We start from the raw sequence: 22,633 nt of genomic DNA on the forward strand, positions 1-22,633 counted from the left end.
TCGCAGTAAAGCACTATTTAAGCAATAGTGAAAATCAGACCTGAAAAAAATTCAGGCCTGTACGGGATTCGAACCACTGACCTCTGCGATACTAGTGCACCGCTCTACCAATTGAGCTAACAAGCCAACTGGGAGCAGGCCATCAAATTAATTCGACATAACCCGTAGATGATAATCAAACAACAAACATATGAAATACATATATATGAACTGCGGTTATGAAACGTATATGTGCACGATCCTTCGCAGTAAATAGTGCTTTACTGCGAAGGATCGTGCACATATACGTTTCATAACCGCAGTTCATATATATGTATTTCATATGTTTGTTATAATGATTGTTGTTTAAAAGGGAGGCAGATCAGAGAAACTACGCCAGCAATGAGAACTATTTTCATTAAAATTGGTATCCGACTCATGCATCTATACTTTCTATTATTTACTATTCTCTTTTTTTTCTTTTTTCTTTTTGAAAGTATCCTTGAAAATAGAAGTGAATAAAGGCTGATAGTTTCGAAAGAAACTGTTTGGGGCTGCGTCGGTGGGGGTAACGAAATAATTTGGATATATCAACAAAGTTGAAATGGTAAATTGACCACCGTAACGATTACAAAAGCTGACGCCGAGCGTTAGCCCACAATTCCTCTATTCGCTCCGACGAAGGGCTAACGCTCGAAACGTCAGCTTTTGTAATCGTTACGGTGGCCAATTTACCATTTCAACTTTGTTGATATATCCAAATTATATCCTTGAAAATGCAGTGGCGGATCCAGGGGGAGGGTCCGGGGTGTCCGGAACCTCCCCCCCCCATCAGAGCTGACGCTTACAACTTTGAGACTGAAATTCTTACATCGACAGGATCGTATGTAACATTTTTTAACTGGCTGATTTTTTAAATGAATCCAAGTAAACGGTAAGCGGTCAAGGAATTATAACGTACAACCGCTACTGGTGGGAGGGGGTGGGGGGGGGGGGGGGTGTGAGAGACAAGTAATTTGCCTCGGTTGAACAGTCCTCTCTGAACCAAAGTTTGGACCCCCCCCCAATCAAAAATTGGTGGATCCGCCCCTTAAATGTATGAAAATTTAGATGACTCACGGATCCTGTGCACTTTGATCCCCGCATTAGAGAGTTTTCTGTGTGCTTCAAGGAAGGGGGTGCTAAATAAATAGGCGCTGATCAATGATCGGTTTCATGTTTCAGTTCTCTGCGTAATTGGTGCTCTTAACAAAGCGATTAATGTTTAGATTTGTAAAATTTTGACTGGCCCGGTCGGTTTACTTACAATGTACACGCATCTCCCAGTCTCTCGAATTAAAACGACAGAGATGCCTGATTGTCAACGTACGAAAAATCTGAGGTTATTTTGTACAAAGTACGAATAAATTCGGTTCGACCATTCTTAAAAGGAGTGAAAACGTTTTTTTTATAGAATTAGTAACGGAGTAATCAGCTTCACACTAATCATTTTTACTTCTTTGCCACCCAGAAATCAAATATAAATTTATGATGCGTGAAAAGGAAAGACATTCGCTACAATAACATAAGAGCACCGATCCAGCTACATTATGTTGCGGGAAGTTCGCCATGTACTGTCACTGTAAAGCTATCTGCATCTTAACGCAATCTTCTCTGACATTTGTTGTGCATTCGGAGAGCGACTTCCGTTTTGTCGAGAGAAGTAACTGATGTCTGACAACCTGAGCGGAAATCATCATCAAGGCCAAGCAGTAGTCATCAGTCGAATGTACCAAGTCCGGTTCGCGTATAACTTGAATCTAGTGATTACTTCCGCTCAGATTGTCGAAACGTCAGTCACTTCAGTCTACCGACAACAGTCCTTTTCAGGACTACCCTTACTCGGACAATCAGACTGCACTATCACATGTTACCCTCGCATTCGTGCCAACTCCGGAAAGTCGCGCTGCAACACTTTTCGGGAACAAGTTGCAGAGAGATTGATTCGCTTCGTGACTTTTAGTACTGTAGTTAAAATCTTTCGCCGAGTGGCTGAATTTTGCCGACTTATCAAGTCGCCATTATCATTTGAATATGTTCCATGATCACGGCAATAGTATGAGTTGCAGGACTCGTTTTAGATGCAGTCCACAGATACATATTTTTCAACAGAGACCTGTCGCAAGCCTTCAAAGTTCGGGTACCTCTTAGCATTTCATCACCATCAAAAGAAAGTGAACTAGATGACTACCGAGAAAAATCATACGTGTTTTTTCTCTTCCCCCTTCTTGTGGAATTTTGCGAACCTTTCGGATCAGGTTAAAAAATAATTCTTGTAGGTTGTTGTAAAATGGTTATGGCAGGAATGGTCGCTCTATCACACTAAATAATTTCCGTAGACCAATGAATTAATGCTATTTCTGTGAAAACTGACCTACATGTTCAATCCTTCTTGAATTACCGAAAAGTGATCATTAAAACCGCCTTGTTTCAATCGACGGTAATTGTCTGCTGTCAGAGCATTCATCTCCAGAATGTGACAGGTTGGTAAATGAAATCGTGCTGGAAATGGGAAACTAACAGATTTCTCGAGAATGGTAGAAATAAGCTATATATTTACTAGGCCAAATGGCCCACCCTAGAACCACTTCAAGCGCCAGAAAATGCAATTCTAATCTGTTTATTATCAGTCTTACAGTTTTCACGTGTCCCTTTTAACGAATTGTAATTGCAAGGAGTACGCACTCTAACTTAATTGTACTGTTTGGGCATAAAAATATTAAGTTTACAACACTGTTGAAAGGCGTTCATAAATGAACCTGCATGGATCCACGGACTTTAAATAGCTGTACTGGAATTTCTACTGGGGTCTTGCGTAAAAGTGTTAGAAAGTCTACTCGAGTCTAAGAATATACTGATTCATATTTAAACAGTAATTACAGAGCCATTGCACTAAGACTAACTTGAAGACCGATAACGTGAAAATTGAACTAATGCCATACATAAGGAAACATCAGTTTTCTGATCTGGAAAGACAAGCTTGTTATCAAATGATGTTCTGGAATCACCTTTAATTCCACGCTTTCCAAAAAATTAAAAAAACAAACATTTACCTAATATTGATGTTTGACAGAAAAAAGAACAACGCTGAAACTACAATGAAAAAATACCAATTATCATGATATCGCTGTTGTTCGTTCGTCGCTTACTTAAATGTGTGTATTATATCCTATCTGCCTAGTTTTGTAGGCCATCGATAGAACAAAGAAACTATTATAACGCAAGTATGACTAATCTTTATCGTTTTACTGAGTGTAAGCATTTAAAATTTGAAATCTCTTCAAAACGTCTTTGTAATTGGATGGAAAGAGTAGGTCCTCCTGCAAAGAAATACAAGGAGTTACAAAAGTTACGGTTATACGACAAAGTCAAGGTGTCTTCCTTCTATACGAGATTTTGATACATTTTTTTAACGATTGGAAATCAGTTATTAATAGGTCATTACCTTCTGAGCATTAATCTATGCATATGAACGTATCGTCTAGTTTCTGATCATCGGTATTGTTAGAACGACCCAATATTACCGAGTGATCGACTGACTTACGTACCTCACTGAGTCTCACAGCCTATAACATCACAGCAAAACAGACCAATCGGTTCACACGATCCAGTGTTACAACAGTCACTGATAACAACTCATCACTCCTTTATAATGATGACTTTCGTTCAGGTTGTCGAAACGTCAGACGACTACCGTCAACAGTCTTTCTCAGGACTACTCTCACCCGGACGATCTCACTACATGATCAAATATTACTCCTGGGTTCAATATGTTTAACGTAAAATGTGCAAAGATATATTTGATTTTTTCCCTCTCTACAGCAGAAAATACGTGAAAAAAGAAAAAAAAATACACTCTGCCGCATGAATGCCCGCACCTTATTGGACTTTGCCTCTCACATTATCAAGTATCCTGGTGGCTAATCGCAATGCCTCGCAGGCCATTTCGTGAGTGTAAATGTCACTTGGTATGCGAGGACAGCAAACTTGGTCCGGGTAGCGCATGCGTGTTGAGTCACCCAGGAGAGACTCAAGATGACTTGACATCGAAGTCAGATTAGAATCTTTCAGTGCGAGGGAATTTTGCAGCAGGTTGTGAATATTGGTCTTGTTAGAGTCCACAGAATATTGGGCAGCCTTCAATGCTTTCTCTGCAGCCTGAAAAACAAATAACTGTTACATTTACATTCGTTAAATACATATTAAAAACTTTCCTATCGTATTTCTAACACCATTTATTTTTCAAAGCACACTCGATGCTTAAAAGAGTAAGAAAAAAGGAAAATCTGGCGAAATTTGAAACGAAATGTACGAAGACATCTTCATTTCAGACCATTAATTGCCTTCTCTCTGATTTGAAAAGAGTCAAGGAATAATACGGAGAAAAAAAGCACTAATTCAGATTACTAACTTAGAACTTGAATTACTGCAATTATTGCTTCAACCCACAATCCCACTAAAAACGGGTCACTGTAACCAGAAACGACCAAATTGTCGACTAATGAAAGAACGTGCATTTCTCTGATAATCTGGGTTTTTATGTAAATATTTTCAAACCTCACATCTTAATCAATGGGTTTGTTATATATATATGACGGAGAGGAATGAACTTCAGTTTGTGGCAATACTAGTGATCAAGCTATGAAACCACGAATGATAATCAACCGCATTAAAACTGAGAGTACTTCTATAGAGATTTTCAGTTTGCTCAGTTGCAAAACTTAGAATCTACGCGTAGCACCCTCTCACTGAGCATGAGGCGAGAAAGAGAAAGGCACAATAACGGTGCGAAAAACGAGGGAGGTTTGCTCGGGGCCACGAGCCAACTGGAGACTAGTTCCCTAGATAGGCCTGAACTGAGAGCTCTCGTTAACAAACATCAATGATTAATCAAAGGTACGTATGCCTGTTCACATCTACTATCGTGTGAGGGCATAAACAGCCTGTCTCATTTTTCCACTCCAAAATGTCATTAACTAAAACAATTATGTGAATGCTATATCCAGGCCCTGAGAGTTCATATTTACAACTTGCTGATGAGAGAGTTCTTACTTGGTGGCATTTGAAGCAAGCCCACACATATGACGGTTTTGCACTACTCATGTCGTTATCGACGGCAGCTAAGTCAGCTTCGGCTTGTCTGAACCAGCGCCGTGCCTCTGCTGGCTGGGGATTTGTAGCACAGAAGCTGGGAGGAACATATCCTGACCATGAACTACGACTCCACGACCCATGGTACCTGGCAAAGCTTTCACTGTACTCTTGACGATCTGATTTATATCGCCTTGCACGCGCTCCCCAGCATTGAAAGAAAGCACCATAGGACCCTTGGTAAGTCCAGCCTTGTGGGGTGCATCCTTCGCGTCTACGAGGCTCTCCCTTTTCTACTCTTTCAATTTCACTCATAATGTGTTGAAAAACCTCTGTGCACAGTGCTTCGTTTCCTGGATTCTTGTCTGGGTGCCACTGTAGGATGAGGCGCTTAAAAACCTGTTTCTTCATTTCTTCCGATAGTCCCCAAGCTTCTTCAATCATATTTGAAATTAAGTTTAATATCTGCTCTTTATCCATTGTAGACTGGGGGTCCCCTTGTTGGTCAGACTGAACAATGGCAGAAGGTGCTATTTCTCGAAAACGGTGAAATTGGTATAATTCTGAAGCCTCTACAACTTCTGGTTCCCTCTCGTGCCCAATGTTGATTTTGAAACGTTTAGTCAGAAGGCTGAGACTATCGGTGGTCACTTCTTCAAGAATCACAGCGTAGATGAAGGTAGCATTTCCTTCCTGAAGTTGAAGACTTGGATCATCCAACTCGTAACCAACGTATTCTCCAGGAAGAAAGGATTTAAAAGCAGGATTCAGGAGATTGTGAAGGCTTAGAGGAATGAAGCTACCTGGCTCTGGGAGTAGATTTCCGTTTCCTGCATCATACGAGTCGTCTGAGCGAATCTTAAACTTATCTAGAATGGAGCTTATCATAGTTGGGTCGCAACGAAGTATCTCAGGAATGTAGAAGACGGTATTTCCCAGCAATCCTCTGCACGCTTGAGCAATCACCTCTGAAAGCTTCAATGCTAATGCAGACATGACTACTTCCACGTTCTCGGCAGCATTAATGTATACTTTTAACATCTCTTGACCGCATTCTGAAATTTTTTCCATGAAGAAGGAAACTTCCCGCTGACTCCCTTGGATGACCTGTCCATTATGAACCAGGTGAGTAACAACCTTGTCCATTCCAAAGAATTCAATGTCTTGCAGACTACTCCTCACAGTTGCGACTTCATTTTGATCAAAACCTCCATCTTGATTGGCGTGACGGATGAGCCTAACAATTCCACGATAGAACAGCTCAGAGTTAAATTTATTCTTCAATGAGCCTGCAGCCCCAAATTCGAAAACTGAAGTATCATCATCCTCCACGATTTTCTCTTCGATAACTTCGGACATCATCTGAGGTTGGACAGCGGCGGGAAGACGCTTCACAAGGTCTTTGTAATTTGCATCGGACTTGATGCATACCCCAGCTTTCCTGAGGTCGACAACAAGGGGAAAGTGAAATTTTCGAATTCGATCGTGGTAATATGGGGCGTCATCAAATAGTAGTTCTGTTGATCTCGTCAACACGATAGGTGGTACTTCTTTATCCGCACTGCCACTAAATAGACGGGCAGATGGTAGGTACAGAATAGATATACCATCCGTTTCATCTGGATTGTCTTGAAGCGTTTCGAAGAGACCTTTCACCGCTCTTGAAGCGAGGGCAACCTCATTTGGTTCCAGCATGTTTCCCATCGATTGCCTCTGTAACATATCTAGCACCATGGCGTAGTGACACGGTTTTACAGATGGTGAAGATCCCAAAGATTGGAAGAGCGTTTTAAACGCACTTAACTCTGCGGGCATTACATAAAGAAAGGGTCTTATTTCATCTTTTCTATACAATTCCAGAACTATTTGTTTGGAGCGAACAAAACGACTTCCCTCTTCTACCAAAATACAAGGAGTATCCGCCAGCCTTTCTTTTACAATGGTGTTTGAGATGGCCTTTTTTTGAAGGAACGCGTATATGCCTCTCATTACTGAAATTCTGGTGCATCTCTCCTCTTCCAGCACATCGCGGTAATTTTCTTTTTCCAGCCTAAAGCATACATTTTGACAGTGGACAGTGACCAGATCAAGGGTAGGCTCTGTCAGAACCTGAAGTAAGGTACAGATAGACTTGTAGTAATCATCGGCACTCATCCCACCTGGCACTATAATTACGTACTGGTAGTTCCAAGGATTTGCCCATCGTGGAAGCAGAGATGCTGCGGTCCAGACTATCTCTGCGTGCTCTGCAAACACAGATCCTTTGAATGAAATGTATGGGGTTTGGCCACTCGCCTCACCAAACTGCTGATGCAGCTCGCGAAACTCTTTCTCGACAGGTTCAGTCGCCACAAAGCTAATGTCGCAAACAGCCTGTAGAAGCCCTTCTGCTACTACATTCTGTCGAGTAAAAAGGTGCTTCACCAATACTTTCGATTTTTCATCGGTATCCTTTGAACGTCGTGTAGCTCCTTCCAGAGCGACTTCTCCAGCAAAAATCTTGAAAAGATCTCTCGAAACAACACATGTGAGCCCGAACTTTTCCAAAAACAACAACCAACTTCGTTCGTTAAAAGGTTCTGGGGGGAACATGTCCTTCGCAAGCATAATTTTGAAGACCTCATTACGGGGATCGTAGAAGGAGGATACCTTCCTTAAGCTTCCGTCTTCGCAAGTAATGACCGGTGTGTTTTTCAAACAAGCCAGCAGCCTGCTCTTGTCATTGTCATTGATTGACCTGTTGGGAAGAATATAATGACGGATATGTTCCAGGTGAGCAAACCTTGCCTCTTTACTGAAAATGTCGAAGGATTGCAGAATGAAGGTACAATATACATCAACTAAGGAAATACATTGGAATTGAAGAAATTGAAAAAGAGGAGCCAGTGAAAGACACTCTTCCAGAAAAATGACATTTCTTCCACGTCCAAGAACGTCCATCTCCTTCCGTGGAACATCAAAAGGTATGACCCAAACCGCTGCATTGCTTACACTTATTAGTCCACCGTGAGTTTCTTTGTAGAAGGGAAGCCTTTTCAGCGTAGGTTTGTCACGTTCTGACAACCTTTTCACGCTGTCACTGAAGCACTTCAAAATGATGTGACATTCTGTGACGTTCAATATGTCATCAAATGCATTTGGCTTTTTTTTCAATTTCTGCTCAAAGCATTTGAGGAGAGATTCTGGTGTTTTAAGTGATGCTACGAGCATGCGTGCTAGATAACAAGAATCTGATACCAGTAGAGTATAGTTCATCTCAGCTAAGTTGAGCCGCTTCAAAGCTTCCACAAGAAATTTGCTACTCTCATCGTAACATGCAAAGTCAATCACAGACTGTGCGAGGCTCAAGGGTGCTAAGTAGTGCTCTGGTGTTTCAACAATGCTTCCATATGTTGATGTCATTTGGCTTGTTTCAGTACACGGAAGGATACTCCAGTTAAAAAGAGGTTGAAGCATTCTTTGAATCTTTTCGACTTTCCCTTCTTGCTTTGCAGAGGTGCTTTTCTCTCTTTCACTTTGCTCAATTTTCCTTAAAACATAATTCGTTTCTTCATTAAGGAAATTCCAAACTCCCTGCACCCAGTGCTTATTAGGCAATGATTCTTCCGTTGGGAACCACCTGACATAGTCGTCTTCAATGAAAAACTCCGATGGTAAGCATCGATTCAAGTTTGTGGCAAAGTCTTGAACACCAAAACGCTTAAACACCGATGATTCTTGAATACTTACATCGCCAAAGATGCGTATCCTGAGACGTTCATGAACAAACAATTCTCTGCATAGCGGTAGGATGTTGTGATGACGCGACAGAAACTTAGGATCACTGGTACTGAATGCACGTAGCTGGTTGTCCTGTGTCACAAGTAAAGGGAGGCCAGACAGGTTTGAAAGAAAGTTCGTATCCTCTTTGCAATACTTCAGCAGAAGTGAGACGTTGTCAGTACTCTTAAATTGACTCTCTTCAACATCAAGAGAGATCGGTCCAATCTGACAAATAGGTTCAGCATTATTGAAGGTCTTGTAAAACCTTATTACTGCAGAAGGTGATACGCTAACACAATCTACACATGAGTTGTGGAATGCTTCGCACACAGATAACGACAACTTCACGAGATTAAATCCCGTTTCCAGTAGTATTTCTTCTAATCTCTTTCTGCTCTCAAGAAGTCCTTTCTCTTCTTTTTCAGTGTCGCCTTTATTAAGGAAACCCCTCGAGTTACTAGAGAAACAACCACTTTCAGCAAGGTTATTGAAGAACGCTTTTTCTCTCCCTTCACCCGTTGGAGGAAGCCATGTTAGGCGATGCTCCGAAACAGTACCTTCTGATCCACCACCTCTGACCACCGGCAGAAGTCTCAATCTTCCCTCGTTCATCTTTCGATACACAGCTCTTCCTAAGGTCGCCCAGTATGTTTCACCCGAAACTACCAAAGGAAATAGCATTTCGTATACGTCGATCTTCCTGGACAAAGACTCCTTAGTGTACTGAATAGTAAATTGCTTCGTATCGGGCGCTGATGGCAAATGAAGAAACTCCCTAACTTCATCTAGAAGTGTTAGATAACAGGGTGCAATCACATCTTCTAGCAAAGCGTTGTTCCAGTCACTACGATAACCACGAGTTTCATCCCTCCAAAGGTTTCGTCTGGCCTCATGGTCTAATGCAAAGTGACCATTAATGTGGACTGGAAGGTTAGTCTCTATAGGAAGCGGAAGAAAGCAGTACGCCCTTTTCTTTCTACTTCCTGAACAGCTGTTTGTTGGCTCATTTTCTAGGAGGCAAGCAACTCCCCCTCGTGGTAGCATTCCCAGATCACTCGTTTGGTATGCATTTGTAATACTTGCTTGTACTTTGTTATCAAAGCCAATCTGTTGTACAATAAGCCACTTTTCTTGGTTGCCATCACTGTCTCGCAGGTTCAGAACATAAGAACACTTTTTCTTTTTAATGTCGTTGAGAAAAGTGTTATTTCTCTGGCCAGCTGACTTTCCGATCTGTCGGACATGACTTGCAAACTCTTGCCTTTTCTCTGCATCCTCTTCCGTCATTTTCGATTCGACAAAATAGTGGTTCATAGTTTTCCCGGTTTTCGGATCAACTTCACATAGAGTGATCCTAGTAATGTTGTTGACAAAAAGCATGACTTCGATGAGTTCCTTTTTAAGTGCGTTCATCATTTCATCTAGTGCTTGGAGCGTCACCGGTGATTTCGATATCTTGGAATCATTCGCCATTTCTTCAGTTCGTAACGGAAAACGGAACATTGTTGAATTTCGTAAGGGAAACTCCTCATCATTGTAGCAAGCAAAAACATCTGGAAAGACTTTTCTCAACATTGAGACTTTTCTGAACATCCTACCTGGTTCAAGACTGGTTGCACCTGGTACGTATTTACAGTGCGGATCAAATATGCACAAAACGTCTCCAATCTCCTCACCATTAGAGGCAAAGGACGGTGCGTCAGTCAGATGGTACACAGCATTGAAACCAACTCCGTACTGACCAGTTTTGTTTGGATCATCTCCTTTACTGCCCTCCCCGAGATTTTGAATTCCTATGATGTCGGCCTCAGTGAAAGGTTTGTTGTTATATACGCATAATGCAGGACCCTGCAGGGGTTTCCAGGAATCTTCAAATACTCTTTCGTCTGGGTGATGTCGAGGGTCTTTAATGAAGCAGATCTCAGTAGCCTGCGCATCGTCAGCATTCTGAAGAAGCTCTTTTAAGATTTCTTTCTCGCACGGGTAAGCTGAAAGAATTCGCTGTAGACGATTTGTAAGTTTTTCCTTTTGTCCAAAAGGGATACCACTTGAGAAATGCCTCAATGCTTCCTCGCGGCGTGTCTTGACGCCCAGTCTGGTACTTACCACGGGGGGAATCATGTCATTGACGAAGTGAACACCAATTTCGTCGGGCATCCAATGGCAGTCTCTCGTGCAAAGTTCATCAGCACTTCGCATTACACCTTTAGAATCAGGAAGAAAGAGCACTTCTTGAGGGCCCTCAATTTTTTTAACACCTGAGCAGTGTCCAAGTTGAAAAGCCAGGTTAACTGCTACTGGAAGACTCCTTTGATCAAGCTTTGCTTCCCCAAACCTTTCTTTTAGTTGCGTCAAACAGGCGACGAAATCCTTGGCTTCAAAAGAAGCCTTCACACCTGCACTCTTCATTAACTTTTCAAATAACCTTGCTAAGTCAGTCGGAAGCTGATGTAAATATGGAGAACAATCCGTCCCCAATCTGAAAGCTAACTGCTCCGTGTATAAAAAATTTCTTCCAAAGAAGATGAGCTTTTTTTCTTTAAAAATCTCCCTTATTTCTGTCTCGCTGATCGTTTCTTTGCTGAGTGATCGCTGAAGATACGTGTAAGCTTCTATACACAACTCTTTAACGTGATGAAGTTCTGAGGAATCCAATCTGTCCATGTTTACTGTTGAAGCAACCTCAAGTTGCCTTTGAACATGACCAACAGTGGCAGGTCTTTTGTCGAAGTCCAAAAACGTTTTCACGTTTTCTGGGATGTACATGGCGACAATTGGATCACTGCAACAAACCAAATACTTCTTGCTCTTAAGATAGGACTCTACGGGAGAAACGAATGCCCTTGTTTTACCACCGTGCAGTTCCTCTCCTTTCCAAAGAAGAGGAAATTTTTCAGGTTTTTTAAGTACGGGAAGAAACCTGGTCTTTATAAACTTGTTGCGAATGTCAACCGTTACAGAAGTTTCACTTTCAGAGATCAATTTTTCTGTTAGATGATCCATCAATGCTTTGGCGCGCTCCATTGCAGATGTACTGGAGAGCTCACTTAAAGTGGCAATGCTCTCTGCCCTCTCTACAACTTCATCCCACGTAAGTTTGTCTGTCAACATCCCGAGTTGTTCAAGCTTGGCAAGTCGTAAGCCATTTAGAAAAGTTTTCTCTGTACCAAACGGAAATCTTCTCTCGTCAGGACTAAAGAGTAAGGATGCTGTCTTTTGGGGGTTGATAAGTTGGGCGGGACACTTGAGCGTTTGGCCATCCGGTGAAGCGGGAATGCAAGGATACATCTTAATCAAACCGTCAAACTCTCCATTCTTGTCATCAAGAGTATACAATGCCAACTTTTCCCTCACTTCTGGTGCTATAGAAGCAATGTTTGGGAAGAACAAGTCACGGAAAAACCTTGACTTGTCGTAGCTTTTGTCCTTGATCTCTTCTGCGAGATCATACTTAAGGAAGGACTGGAAGACTTCAGCTGGAAGGTCAATGATGACCTCATTCTCTTTTCTCAGTCTTTTTAGAACTTCTAAGGACAATTCCCCAATTATCGGAACTTGGCGTAAATTTGGATCAAGAAAGACCACATGGCTTAAGCCAACCCATTGACTACCATCGGAAAAGAGATCATAGTCTCCACGTGTCAAACGTTGGTAAAATGAACGTGCAAGAGGTTCACAATTCGGCTCTACTGCATAAGCTCTAGGCCACAGTGCGTGATAATGGTAAGAATCAGCAGCCAACTTCTTTACGTCCTGGAGAAGGTCTAGATATGCCTCACAAATTGAATCTTGCATCAGATGATTGTTCCACTCGACTCCCATAGAACTTTTGTCATCGAATGTCTTCTCTTTCAAGCTTCGCCTGTTAGACGCCACCGCAAATGCCCCATTCACATGTACTGGAAAACCACTACAGATCGGAAGAGGAAGGTAGCAGAACAATCTTCCCTTGGGTTGTTGCACATTCTCGGCGATCAGATAGCCGACTGGCACGGGCATGAGTTTTCCACACTCATTGGGGATCAACTTAGCTGCAACCCCTCCTGATGGGAGTAGACTCTTATCAACCTTGGCAAACTGCATTGCTTGTCCTTTCCCCATGGAAGAGGCAATACGCCAAATCTCCAGTTCATCTCGGAGAGGGTTCTTGTCTTCGACAAATGCTATTCCAACCTCAGTGGAGGTACTTCGGATGGTAATTGTGAGCCCAGAACTTAGTGAAACTGAATTGGAGCAAATGGGATGTTTCAAATGCTTCATGACTTCGGAGGACGCTCGTAAAAAATTACACTGTTGCAATAGGTACTGCTCTTCACTACTGAGGTTCCCAGCAGCTTGTGGAAGTGTGACTGGAACAGAAAGTTCCCTTGTGACTCCGTCGTTATAAAAGGATTTGTTTACTTCAAACATTAACATGGGTGAATTGGAATAGTCCGAATCTTTCGGTAGATGAAAAATGCTGACACGGCGTACATTTTGCGTGAAGAGAAGGAGGGTTTTGGTTCCAGAGGCGAAAAGCTTCAGGAGTTCTTTCATTTGTTTGTTGTCGTAAGGAAGTTGCTTTATTTCACTTTTGATAGCTTGCTCTTTGGTACGTAAAGGAAAACGAAACAGAGTTCCAGGGTAAGAGTTGTCGTCTTTACTCAGGTGGAGATCGCAATTAAATATTCCATTGAACGGTTTAAATTGATTGCTGAGATTCCGAAGCCTCTTTGTGTTTTTGTTGATATTTATCTTTATTCCAGGTTTGCTCTTGTTTCTTATTGCCTTTCCGAGATAGAATGTGTTCGGGTCGAAAATCACAAAATAATTTCTGCTCAAAAACATCGGAACATCTGTCAGATTGTAGACTGCATTGAAACCAAGTCCAAACTTGCCAATTTTCTCAGTTTCTTGTTCTTTGGTAGCACCGTTTAATTTTGTGATGTTTGCAAAGTCCTCGTCTCTGAACTCGGCATCGTTGTAGACCCACAGAGCAGGACCCTGGCAGTGTTTCATTTCTTCGTCAATCAGACAGGTCATGGCATCCTGATTCGTTCGTTCGTCATAAAGAAATCTCACTTCAGTGGCACCTGCATCGTCTGCGTTTTGAACAAGTTCTTTGGGTACTGCAAAACCATCTGTGTAATCTTCCAAAAGTCTGCTAAGTCTACGGGTGAGTTTTTCTTCTTGTCCGAATTCCTCCCCGATATCCAGCTCGTCTTGCTCCAACATTCGATTCATCAACGTTGGAACGAGCAAAAGCTCAGCTGTGCTGTTGGGAACGTTTGGATGGACATAAAAATAATCCATCTCTTCGTCTTCTTCTCCGTCGTGCTTACTTCTTTCTAGCCATTCATGTTCGCAGTACATGCATTTATCAACTGGTGCAAGCTTAACATACGCATCGTCTTCCACATATGTCGGAATGAGTACCTTCTCCTGAAGTTCTGGCGGCAACTGTTCTCCAACCTTTGGCTTAATTTCATTCAGAATGTCCACAGACAACTGCAGGTCCTTCCGTGGCTCTTCCGAGGGAGGCGGAGGATGGTTATCGTACTTCTCTTTTATTAGGTGGAGCACCTCCAGCAAGAATGCATCATTGCACTTCTCTAGTACGCCAAATTTTATAAATAGCCCTTTGAATCTCGCCACTTCTGAGGGAAGGGAACAGATATATGGTGACAGATCAATCGGAGGTTTCTGAGATAGCAGGAATCTAGGGGAAGAAAATCTATCTCCATTCCAAATCCACGGAGCGTTCTTGACATTCTCCAAAGCAGCAAGTACTTCGTTTTGATCTGCACGACTGAGAAAGGCGTATATTTCCTGAGCGACGATGATATAACGCGGCTTGTCTTGTGAGCTGTAGCAACGTATTACATTCTGCAAATGCTGCACGACATCCAAAACAGCAGGGTCTGAGTTCCATGAAAAGAAATGGGTTAATTGGCTGGATGGCTCAGCTTTAACAAGTGGTCTCACCGATCCAATGATGTTTGCTGCTTGTTTGTACTTGACATCTGAAGGCTTCAGGAAATAACTGTCTGTGTGCGTTTCTCCCCAGAACGGAAGACTTTCGGGGTAGTTATCGGGTTTTCGCCTGATCACAGAGATCCAAGGAATACTTTTAAGGTGCATCCCGAGCTTTCCTAATCCAGACGTTCCGGAGAAGACCTCTTCAAGTTTTGTCGGATTACTAGTTAGGAATGACATGATCGCTGATGACTTCGATTCCGCTGCAGAAAAGTCAGCAATATTAGTCAATGCTTTTGCGCTTTCGTACAAATTTTGCCCTGTGATTTCTCCTGCGCCTTTCATGCCAAGGTACTCTAGAATTACGAGGGCTGCAGGGTGATTGTACTTTCCAACAGGGAACACATCTTCTTCCGCAAAAATTCTTTTTAGGACTTCTTGTCTAGGATCAAATACCTCCTTAGGTCTTACTCTGCCAGTTTTGGTTGAGACAAAGGGCAGGTCTTTTAACTGATGCTCAAACCTTGCGTCATCTGCAGTGTAAACGTGATATCGATCCATCACGAATTCCATGAGCCTGTCAATATCTTCTGAAGAGTAACGCTGACCTACCAGATCCGGAAATATCACCTCAAGCAAAACCTCAGAACGTGTCAGGATTTTGATGTCTAACAAACCTGCCAATCTCTTAGCGTCACTCTCTCTGACGTCAATGAGATCCCTGAGGGTCTTTATTGGGAACACTTCGTCAGGCGCAGCACAAAGGCCATCACTTTTAGAAACAAATGCTCCGGACAAAGTCTCAAACAGCGGAAAACAACTCAAGACTTTCACCACGTCTGGACTGAGCGAAGAGGCTTTGGCTACAAAATTCCTAAAATATCGTTTACCATTGTCTGATATGGTTTTGCTGGCGTTAGGCTTTAAGGAAAGGACAGCTGTCACGGCTTTCAACACGCTGAGAGTTGATGGCGGATGAACAAACGTTCCCAAAACGGCAGGGTGCCGAGTAAGGAACCCTGGATACTCTTGCATTACTGTAACACCAAATTCTTGCAAAGCTCCTACAATAGAGTCGCTTAAAGAATCACCATGAAGGCTTCTCACGACAACATCAGATTGCAATTTAAGTCTCACGAGGGTAATCGGAACTTTCGACACATCCAGTGGAAGTAGGGGCAGGCCTTGAAGTCTGCAAAGCTCGTCTACTGAGGAGAAGTTCTTTCCCAGGTATGCCCACAAATTTCCAAGCCAGTCTATGGACGGATGGCTTCCGACTCCAGGATACCACAAAACGGTTTGTCCGTCTGACCAACCAGGTGGTAGTGACGTCGAGAGAAGTTCAGCAACGTCATCTTTAGTGAAATGTCGTAATTGAGTGCATCCTGTACGAAAGGAACGGGACTTTTCAGCAAATCTTAGTTTGCTCTATAAGTGTAAACTTAATACATTCTGCCTGTGCGGTGTTATTGTGACAATTGTTTCACATAAATCCGGATAACCATAAAAAATCTTAAAACTAATAGGTAAAATAATTGTGATCTTCCATGTGGGTTGATAAAAATAGCTTCACAAACGCATTGAAATTTTTTTAATTTTTTCCAAAATGACTCGCTGTGATTTCTATATTACTTGCCCTGTGCTTTTACAACATCACACAAGCGGCTTGTTCAATACAAGCGAACTTCTCGGTATTCTGCGAAACTACACGCACGCTATGCTCTGAGGAGGGATTGGTTACATGATAATAGAAAGTAAGTATTCTCCATTATCTCCAATTCTTCGACGGGATAATATATGGTGACCTTTACGAATTTGACACCGTACAGTTCAAGGCTCTAGTTCTAGTACATTGAAGGGATTAATTATTATCTTTCTCAAATGCATGTAACTAGCTTATTTCTTTGTATGGCTCTTGTCGTTGTTGTTATAACTACTGCAAATTATCATACCTTGATTTGCGACTACATCCAGGTTTCGTGACAAATCTTGGTTGATGCTCTCATCTAAGAATTTTTGTTGCGGGCACGGTAAGAGCTCACGCGGATGTGCTGGTGAAGAAATGTAAACAGCCTCGCCCGAACTGGAAAAAGACGCGAATAGCTCGTTGGAAATCGGTAACAGCTCCAATCCAAGTACCTCAGAAAAGCAACCGTCTTGGAGGACAAATTTCAGTAGCAGGAGCTTTTCTAACCGTGTTAACTTTGAGTAGTTAAAGGGAGCACTCTTAAGGACTCTTCGCGTCAACGAGGGTGTTATCACTGCATTCAAAGTTGAGTACAAGCAAATGGATTTTAAAGCGTGTTCGGGTAAACAGGCGACGTTTTCATTCACTGCAAGGAAAACGTTTACCAAAAGTTCCTTAGGATCGCTTTCTGCAAGTCTTTCAACGATCACGTCTTGCACCCGCAGCCACTTTCCTCCTTGAGCCGGAGTATAGATGATTCTCTTGTCAAGAAGCAACTCAAATAGGGGTTTCTCGACTCTTTTCCATTTCTGATCGATATTGGCTATATTAGGCCAGGCCCTATACAAAGGAGAAATAAATCATGGAGAATTCTTAAAGCCAGAGAAGGACTATTAGATCCATAAACTGCTTAAGCATGAGATTAACAGATATTTTAGCGACAAAAGAGACGCACAACAACAAACATATGAAACAGAGACGCAGTTGGTCCCATAAGAAACCGCTTACATGTCTCAATCAGTTTTAACTGTTTTCGTCAACTTATGTTCTTGAGGTCTTTGCAACATTTAATCTTCGGTAAAATGAGGTAAATCTATCATAAGGGCACACAGGTCCGAAAATAACTCTTACTTGTAAATGGCTTCGCTTTGCACATTGTATTTCTGTTTGTCCATGGCATCCAGCAGCACGGAAGCGTAAGCTTTAGGAATGGCCTCTTGCAGAAGACACTGGTTCCATAACAATGACTTGTCAGTCAGGGGCTGGCCTTCCTTCTCAGCCAGATCTTCCTGTTCAGCTGTTGGAGTCTTAATGTATCGCCTATTCTGACTCAAAGCAAAGAAGCCATTAACGTGCACTGGCAATCCTGTCAAACTTGTCTTCTGTACTGGTAGTGGTAGGAAACAAAACACGTGGCCTTTGATATTTGGCGTTTCATTTTCAGGGCGTTCTGGCAGCGCCATGGCGACGCCTACTAAAGGCAGATAGCTAAGATCTTGATCCGAAGCCAAGGTTCTAAATTCTGACGAGATTTCTCCTCCACAAAAAAAGTTGGTAACTAGAAACGAATGTCGCTCTGACGGATTTTGCATGCCTTGGGAGTACGTAATTGCCTCAATTGTGATTGGATAAGTTACCTTCACAGCCTCTGGCAATAGTTCACCTGATGAGATCTTGCTTCGAAACTCACTCCTCTTTTCTCGTACCAATTGGAGGGTATCATTGGTGATGCGGACTTGAAAAGTTCTCTTGGCGTCACTTTCCGTTTCCTCTCGAACAAAAAGCTCTATGGATTCCAAGTACTGAAGAAAGAGAAGGATCAAATGAGCATCTGCTTCAAAACTTTCAAACAAGGTTTGCACCTTTTGGGTAGTGTATAACGTCTGCGATAGCTTAGATGGTTTTGTTCTTAAAGGGAAACGAAACATAGTTCCATTATAGGATTCCTGTTTGAAGGTGTCCTCTGTGCAATCGAGTATCCCTTTGTATGGCTGAAACTGGTCTGGTATGCTGTCTATGATCTCTCGGTCCTCTTTCAATTGCCACCTATGCCCGGTTCGTTTGCCGTTTTCGTCGCTAAAGTACTCTTCGTGCGGATCAATCACTCCGATCTGCGAACCACTTACGATACTTGGTAAATCTGTAAACGAAAATAAAAAAAGTTTACTGCATTTCAACAATAGCCGGCTTTCACTGTTACACCATCAAGAAAAACATTCAACAAATAAAGTAAAGAATTAGAAAAAAAGAAGATGAACCTGGAAACAGTCTCGCAAAGACTCAGGTCTGTGCGGTGTTTCGTGGGGGAGATATTCGAAGAAATGTTTATTCAAACTTATACGACTTTGTTCGTATGGAGACGTTATGTTTGTGACCCTGAGTGGCAGAAATATGGCGGCAGGTAGCTCACAAAAGCATGTGTCATCGAATTATGCCACAAAAAGCCTGCAGTTGTCTTATGAAGGCTCATAAACATCTATATAAGTATTTATTTTCATACAAGGACTGTTCAGATTGTTAAATCTCAATGATATGTCACTTTTTTTAACTTAAGCGACGGCATTCTTGGCCGCTATTGATATCTGGTGTCACGCGAAAGCTTCGAAATTCAACCTTGTTTATCGAGAGGCAAAATTATACTGGAAATTTGTATAAAGATAAGTTATTCGTTCTAATAACTGAGTAAACTAAAATCTAAAAGGGATTGATAATTCCTTTTTTGTTTAATTTTGATGACGTCAAGTGAAAACCAAACACATCTTTGCAATATTAGAGGAAAATTGTTGTTTCTTACAATACCAGGCATGCACAGCAATGATAAATAGGGTTACACAAAGTTAATATATCTGTAAATGCAAGGGTAGTACATGTATGACTTTACCTTCAAGTATGAGAATTCTCTTGTAAACCTGTTGGCTGTTTGCACCCTTATTTTTCCAATTGATAATTTAGAACCGGTAATTTTTGGTAAAGGCTCGCATAGAATAAGGATGAAATATTTACAAAATACTAAAATAATAAGAAAATAATCTAAATAAAAAGTATTCGTTCAGAGTATTCATATACGAATATTCTTCCGTGTACTTCCCCTACTTGTGACTCTAAAATAGAAGAATATTACAAAAGTTCGCGATTAATTCCTTGTTTTTGTAATGCTGCTGTGACAAAATTTTCAGCACAAATATCAATGATTTCGAAGAGAAATAGTTCACCCTCGCAAAACACATTAAGTTGTCAATCGTTAAATAAAAAGCTCTGGTAATTAATTTTCTTTTTGCCAAACAATTAGTATAATGAAAACACACCTCGCAAATATCCACGTTGGAGTCTGAAAACATAGCAAGAGACTCACCTGTCATATGAAAAACAGACTTAAAGCCAAGACCGAAACGGCCAACTTTCATTGGATCTGTGACTTTAATACTATCACACAACTTCCGTATGCCCTTCCAGTCATCTTTTGTAAACTGAGCGTCATTATATGCATAAAGTGCTGCGCCCTGTTACAAACAAACGATCAGATTCACTATAAGAGACCAACAATTAATAAGTGGGTGTGTTCTTCACGAAAAGGAGACCACTTTAATTTTTTTTAATACAATCTGTTTGTATCTGCCTAAGGAAAAGATTAAGTCATTCTTGCCCGTTACACATGTTGGAAGAATAAGTAAAATGAGTTGAAAGCTTAAGGCCCTATTAGGGTTATCGGAATACGAGATGCATATGGGTAAAACATTTTAAGGATACTGAATTCTGCACATTTTGAGAAGAAATTCTGGGATGTGGAACTGGAAGTATAGTGATACAAACCATAGGAATTATCAGGATACGGGATATTTTGGCGGAAAAGAGTACGGGATCCGGAATATTGAGACTCCTTCTCAAGGGGCCTAAAGTTTGCACGTCGAAAACAAAACTTACCTGAAATTGAGCAAGACCTTGGTGGTATAGTTTGGAAACAGAATGGCAGTGTTTGTCATGAAGGAATTTAACGCGACTTGCACATGCATCCTCCGCATTTTGGATGAGCTCCTAATACAACACAACACATTTTAAGATGGAAAATAAGTAAGGAAAAAATTGTAGAAAGCACACCCACATGAAAAGACCTGTCCACCCTGGCGTGGATCATTGTTCCATATAAAACACAACGCGTAAAGTTCGAAAATGTGTTAACACGAAGGTATGCCGTAACTTCATTCCTTAGCCAATTGCAGGATTTGGCTTGGACACCCCTACCCATTTAACCTCTCAGTCAGTACTAACTGAGAGGACTAGATGTCTCAAGGAAAGACTGAAATGTTTAGCTCTCGAAAGTATAAACCAGCTGACAACCTATACGTGGCAAAAGGAAGGGTAGGAAAATTTTTTGGCGAGGAGGAGGGGTAAAGCTAAATGGACGTGGCCTCTGGAGTATTTATACAAGATTTATAGTCCTGAAAATCAGGCGGAATCAAGTTCATGGATATATTCCGTTTTTTATCTTTAAGTTTTGTAACAGTTACATAAAATTACTTAATGCCTTACTCTTTCACACGTTCCTTGACGTAAATTGAAAAAACCCTTGGAAACTCATTTTCTTACTGAAGGTGATTTATCTTTGAAAACTTTCCTGCTTCTACGTGTTAACGGTTTCCTCTGAGTGTTATACCAAAAGGTGGTACTACTAGTGACTATTGGTTGTGGTGCCATTCTCCTATTCTTACCTTCAATATCTGGCCATCATCTGGATACTGATCCAGGATTTTTCTCAACTGCTGGATCAAGGTAGGCCTAATCAAATCAAATCCATCGTCATCCTTTTCAGCTGATAGGAAAAAGTAAAGAATTATTTTTCCAAAAAAGAAAAAGAAAAGAAAAGGGCATTTGTACAACTTAGGAAGCGGTGGGAGCGCTTAAAAGGCAGGGAGAAAATTCGACTACGTCTCTTGTTTCTCCCTACGCTTCAGTGGTGCTCTAGCCTCTTCCTGCGTACTTTACAACAGAATATAGCACAGCCAAGGCTTCTTATTTGTTCTATAAAAGAGAATCCGTCAAATTCTCCACGCATTACTTACTAAGTCAACACAAATCTTCATTTTCGAAGCGAATAAGTCATCAGCAAGTTCTGTACTCTCATAAAACACGCTGCAATAAGCCAATCAGAATCCTGGTTAGAATGGTTCTAATAATCTGATTGATTGAACAAGACTAAAGCTGTCAAAAATGTCAAACCATCAAAGATCCCAATGCGCAATAGTTCACAAACTGAAATAGTCGGATTGGTCGAATTTAAAACCTTTGCCAGAAGATTTTCAGTCTCAATACAGAATCTGAAAAGTGATATGTTAGGTGAAATCCGGCCGAATTGTGCCTGATGAAAACACACAAGTCTTTTGGCATGGCAACTAGAAAACAAACTGCTTAAGGCGTATGTTTTATGAGTGAGCGACAGCCGAATTCACAAGAAAATGAAGATTTCTCAGGATGAAAGAGCCGTAAAAATCGGCTGTTGTGACTGATCAGGTCTTCTCAACGCGATGCAATGATCGGTACTAAGATAGTTTCGTCTATATTAGCCGACTTTAAAGTGTTTCAAATGACGTAGAATTATAACAGTGCATCGTCAGAGGATTTGGAATTGCTCAAATTTCCATGAAAGAAGGTACAACAATCGGAGTCTGAATGATATCAGTGATACGCACACGATTTAATGTAGAGGTCTGTGGTTAAGTCCAGTAGTCCTCCATGAAAGCTAATCAATTTTTTTTAAGATGACAGCCACAAGCGATAATTTTCTTCGGGATATATCTTATAAGATAATATTCTTTTAAAGCCGTGTACATTCCATTTATCAAGAACTTTTGTTGTTGAGAACATTAGATATAAACATCACCAAAATATGCAATATCTGATTTTCAAGCTTCGTTCGCAGTTTGCCCCTACGAAAAGTAGAATATTAAGGTCAACTAGGTGCATAGTTTCAGTTCCAGAATCGGTGTACTTTTGGAGACTCAGGTGAACGATTTCCCTTTTTTCCCCTTCAAAAACAAATTACTGTATCGAGAAAAGTAATCGATTAGTATGAGGCGGAGATAAATATTTTAGGTAATAGTATGGGGAAATCATCCACACCTGTTC

The 22,633-nt window shown here is 41.3% G+C and overlaps 1 protein-coding gene across 1 annotated transcript; it reads right to left on the reverse strand.

Moving 5' to 3' along the window:
• Positions 1–2,622: 2,622 nt before the first annotated feature.
• Positions 2,623–20,645, reverse strand: LOC111346359 (sacsin-like). The gene is made up of 8 exons (XM_088740097.1): positions 20,613–20,645; positions 20,435–20,545; positions 19,866–20,013; positions 17,645–18,653; positions 16,779–17,353; positions 5,071–16,211; positions 3,897–4,176; positions 2,623–3,338 (listed from the first exon to the last, which is right to left on the reverse strand). The coding sequence occupies exons 1-7, from the start codon at positions 20,643–20,645 to the stop codon at positions 3,898–3,900; spliced, it is 13,296 nt and encodes a 4,431-aa protein (XP_088596223.1). The 3' UTR covers positions 2,623–3,338; position 3,897.
• Positions 20,646–22,633: the final 1,988 nt, after the last annotated feature.

This window comes from Stylophora pistillata, chromosome 12, assembly GCF_964205215.1.
Source record: "Stylophora pistillata chromosome 12, jaStyPist1.2, whole genome shotgun sequence".
In the NCBI taxonomy this organism is placed as follows: domain Eukaryota; kingdom Metazoa; phylum Cnidaria; class Anthozoa; order Scleractinia; family Pocilloporidae; genus Stylophora; species Stylophora pistillata.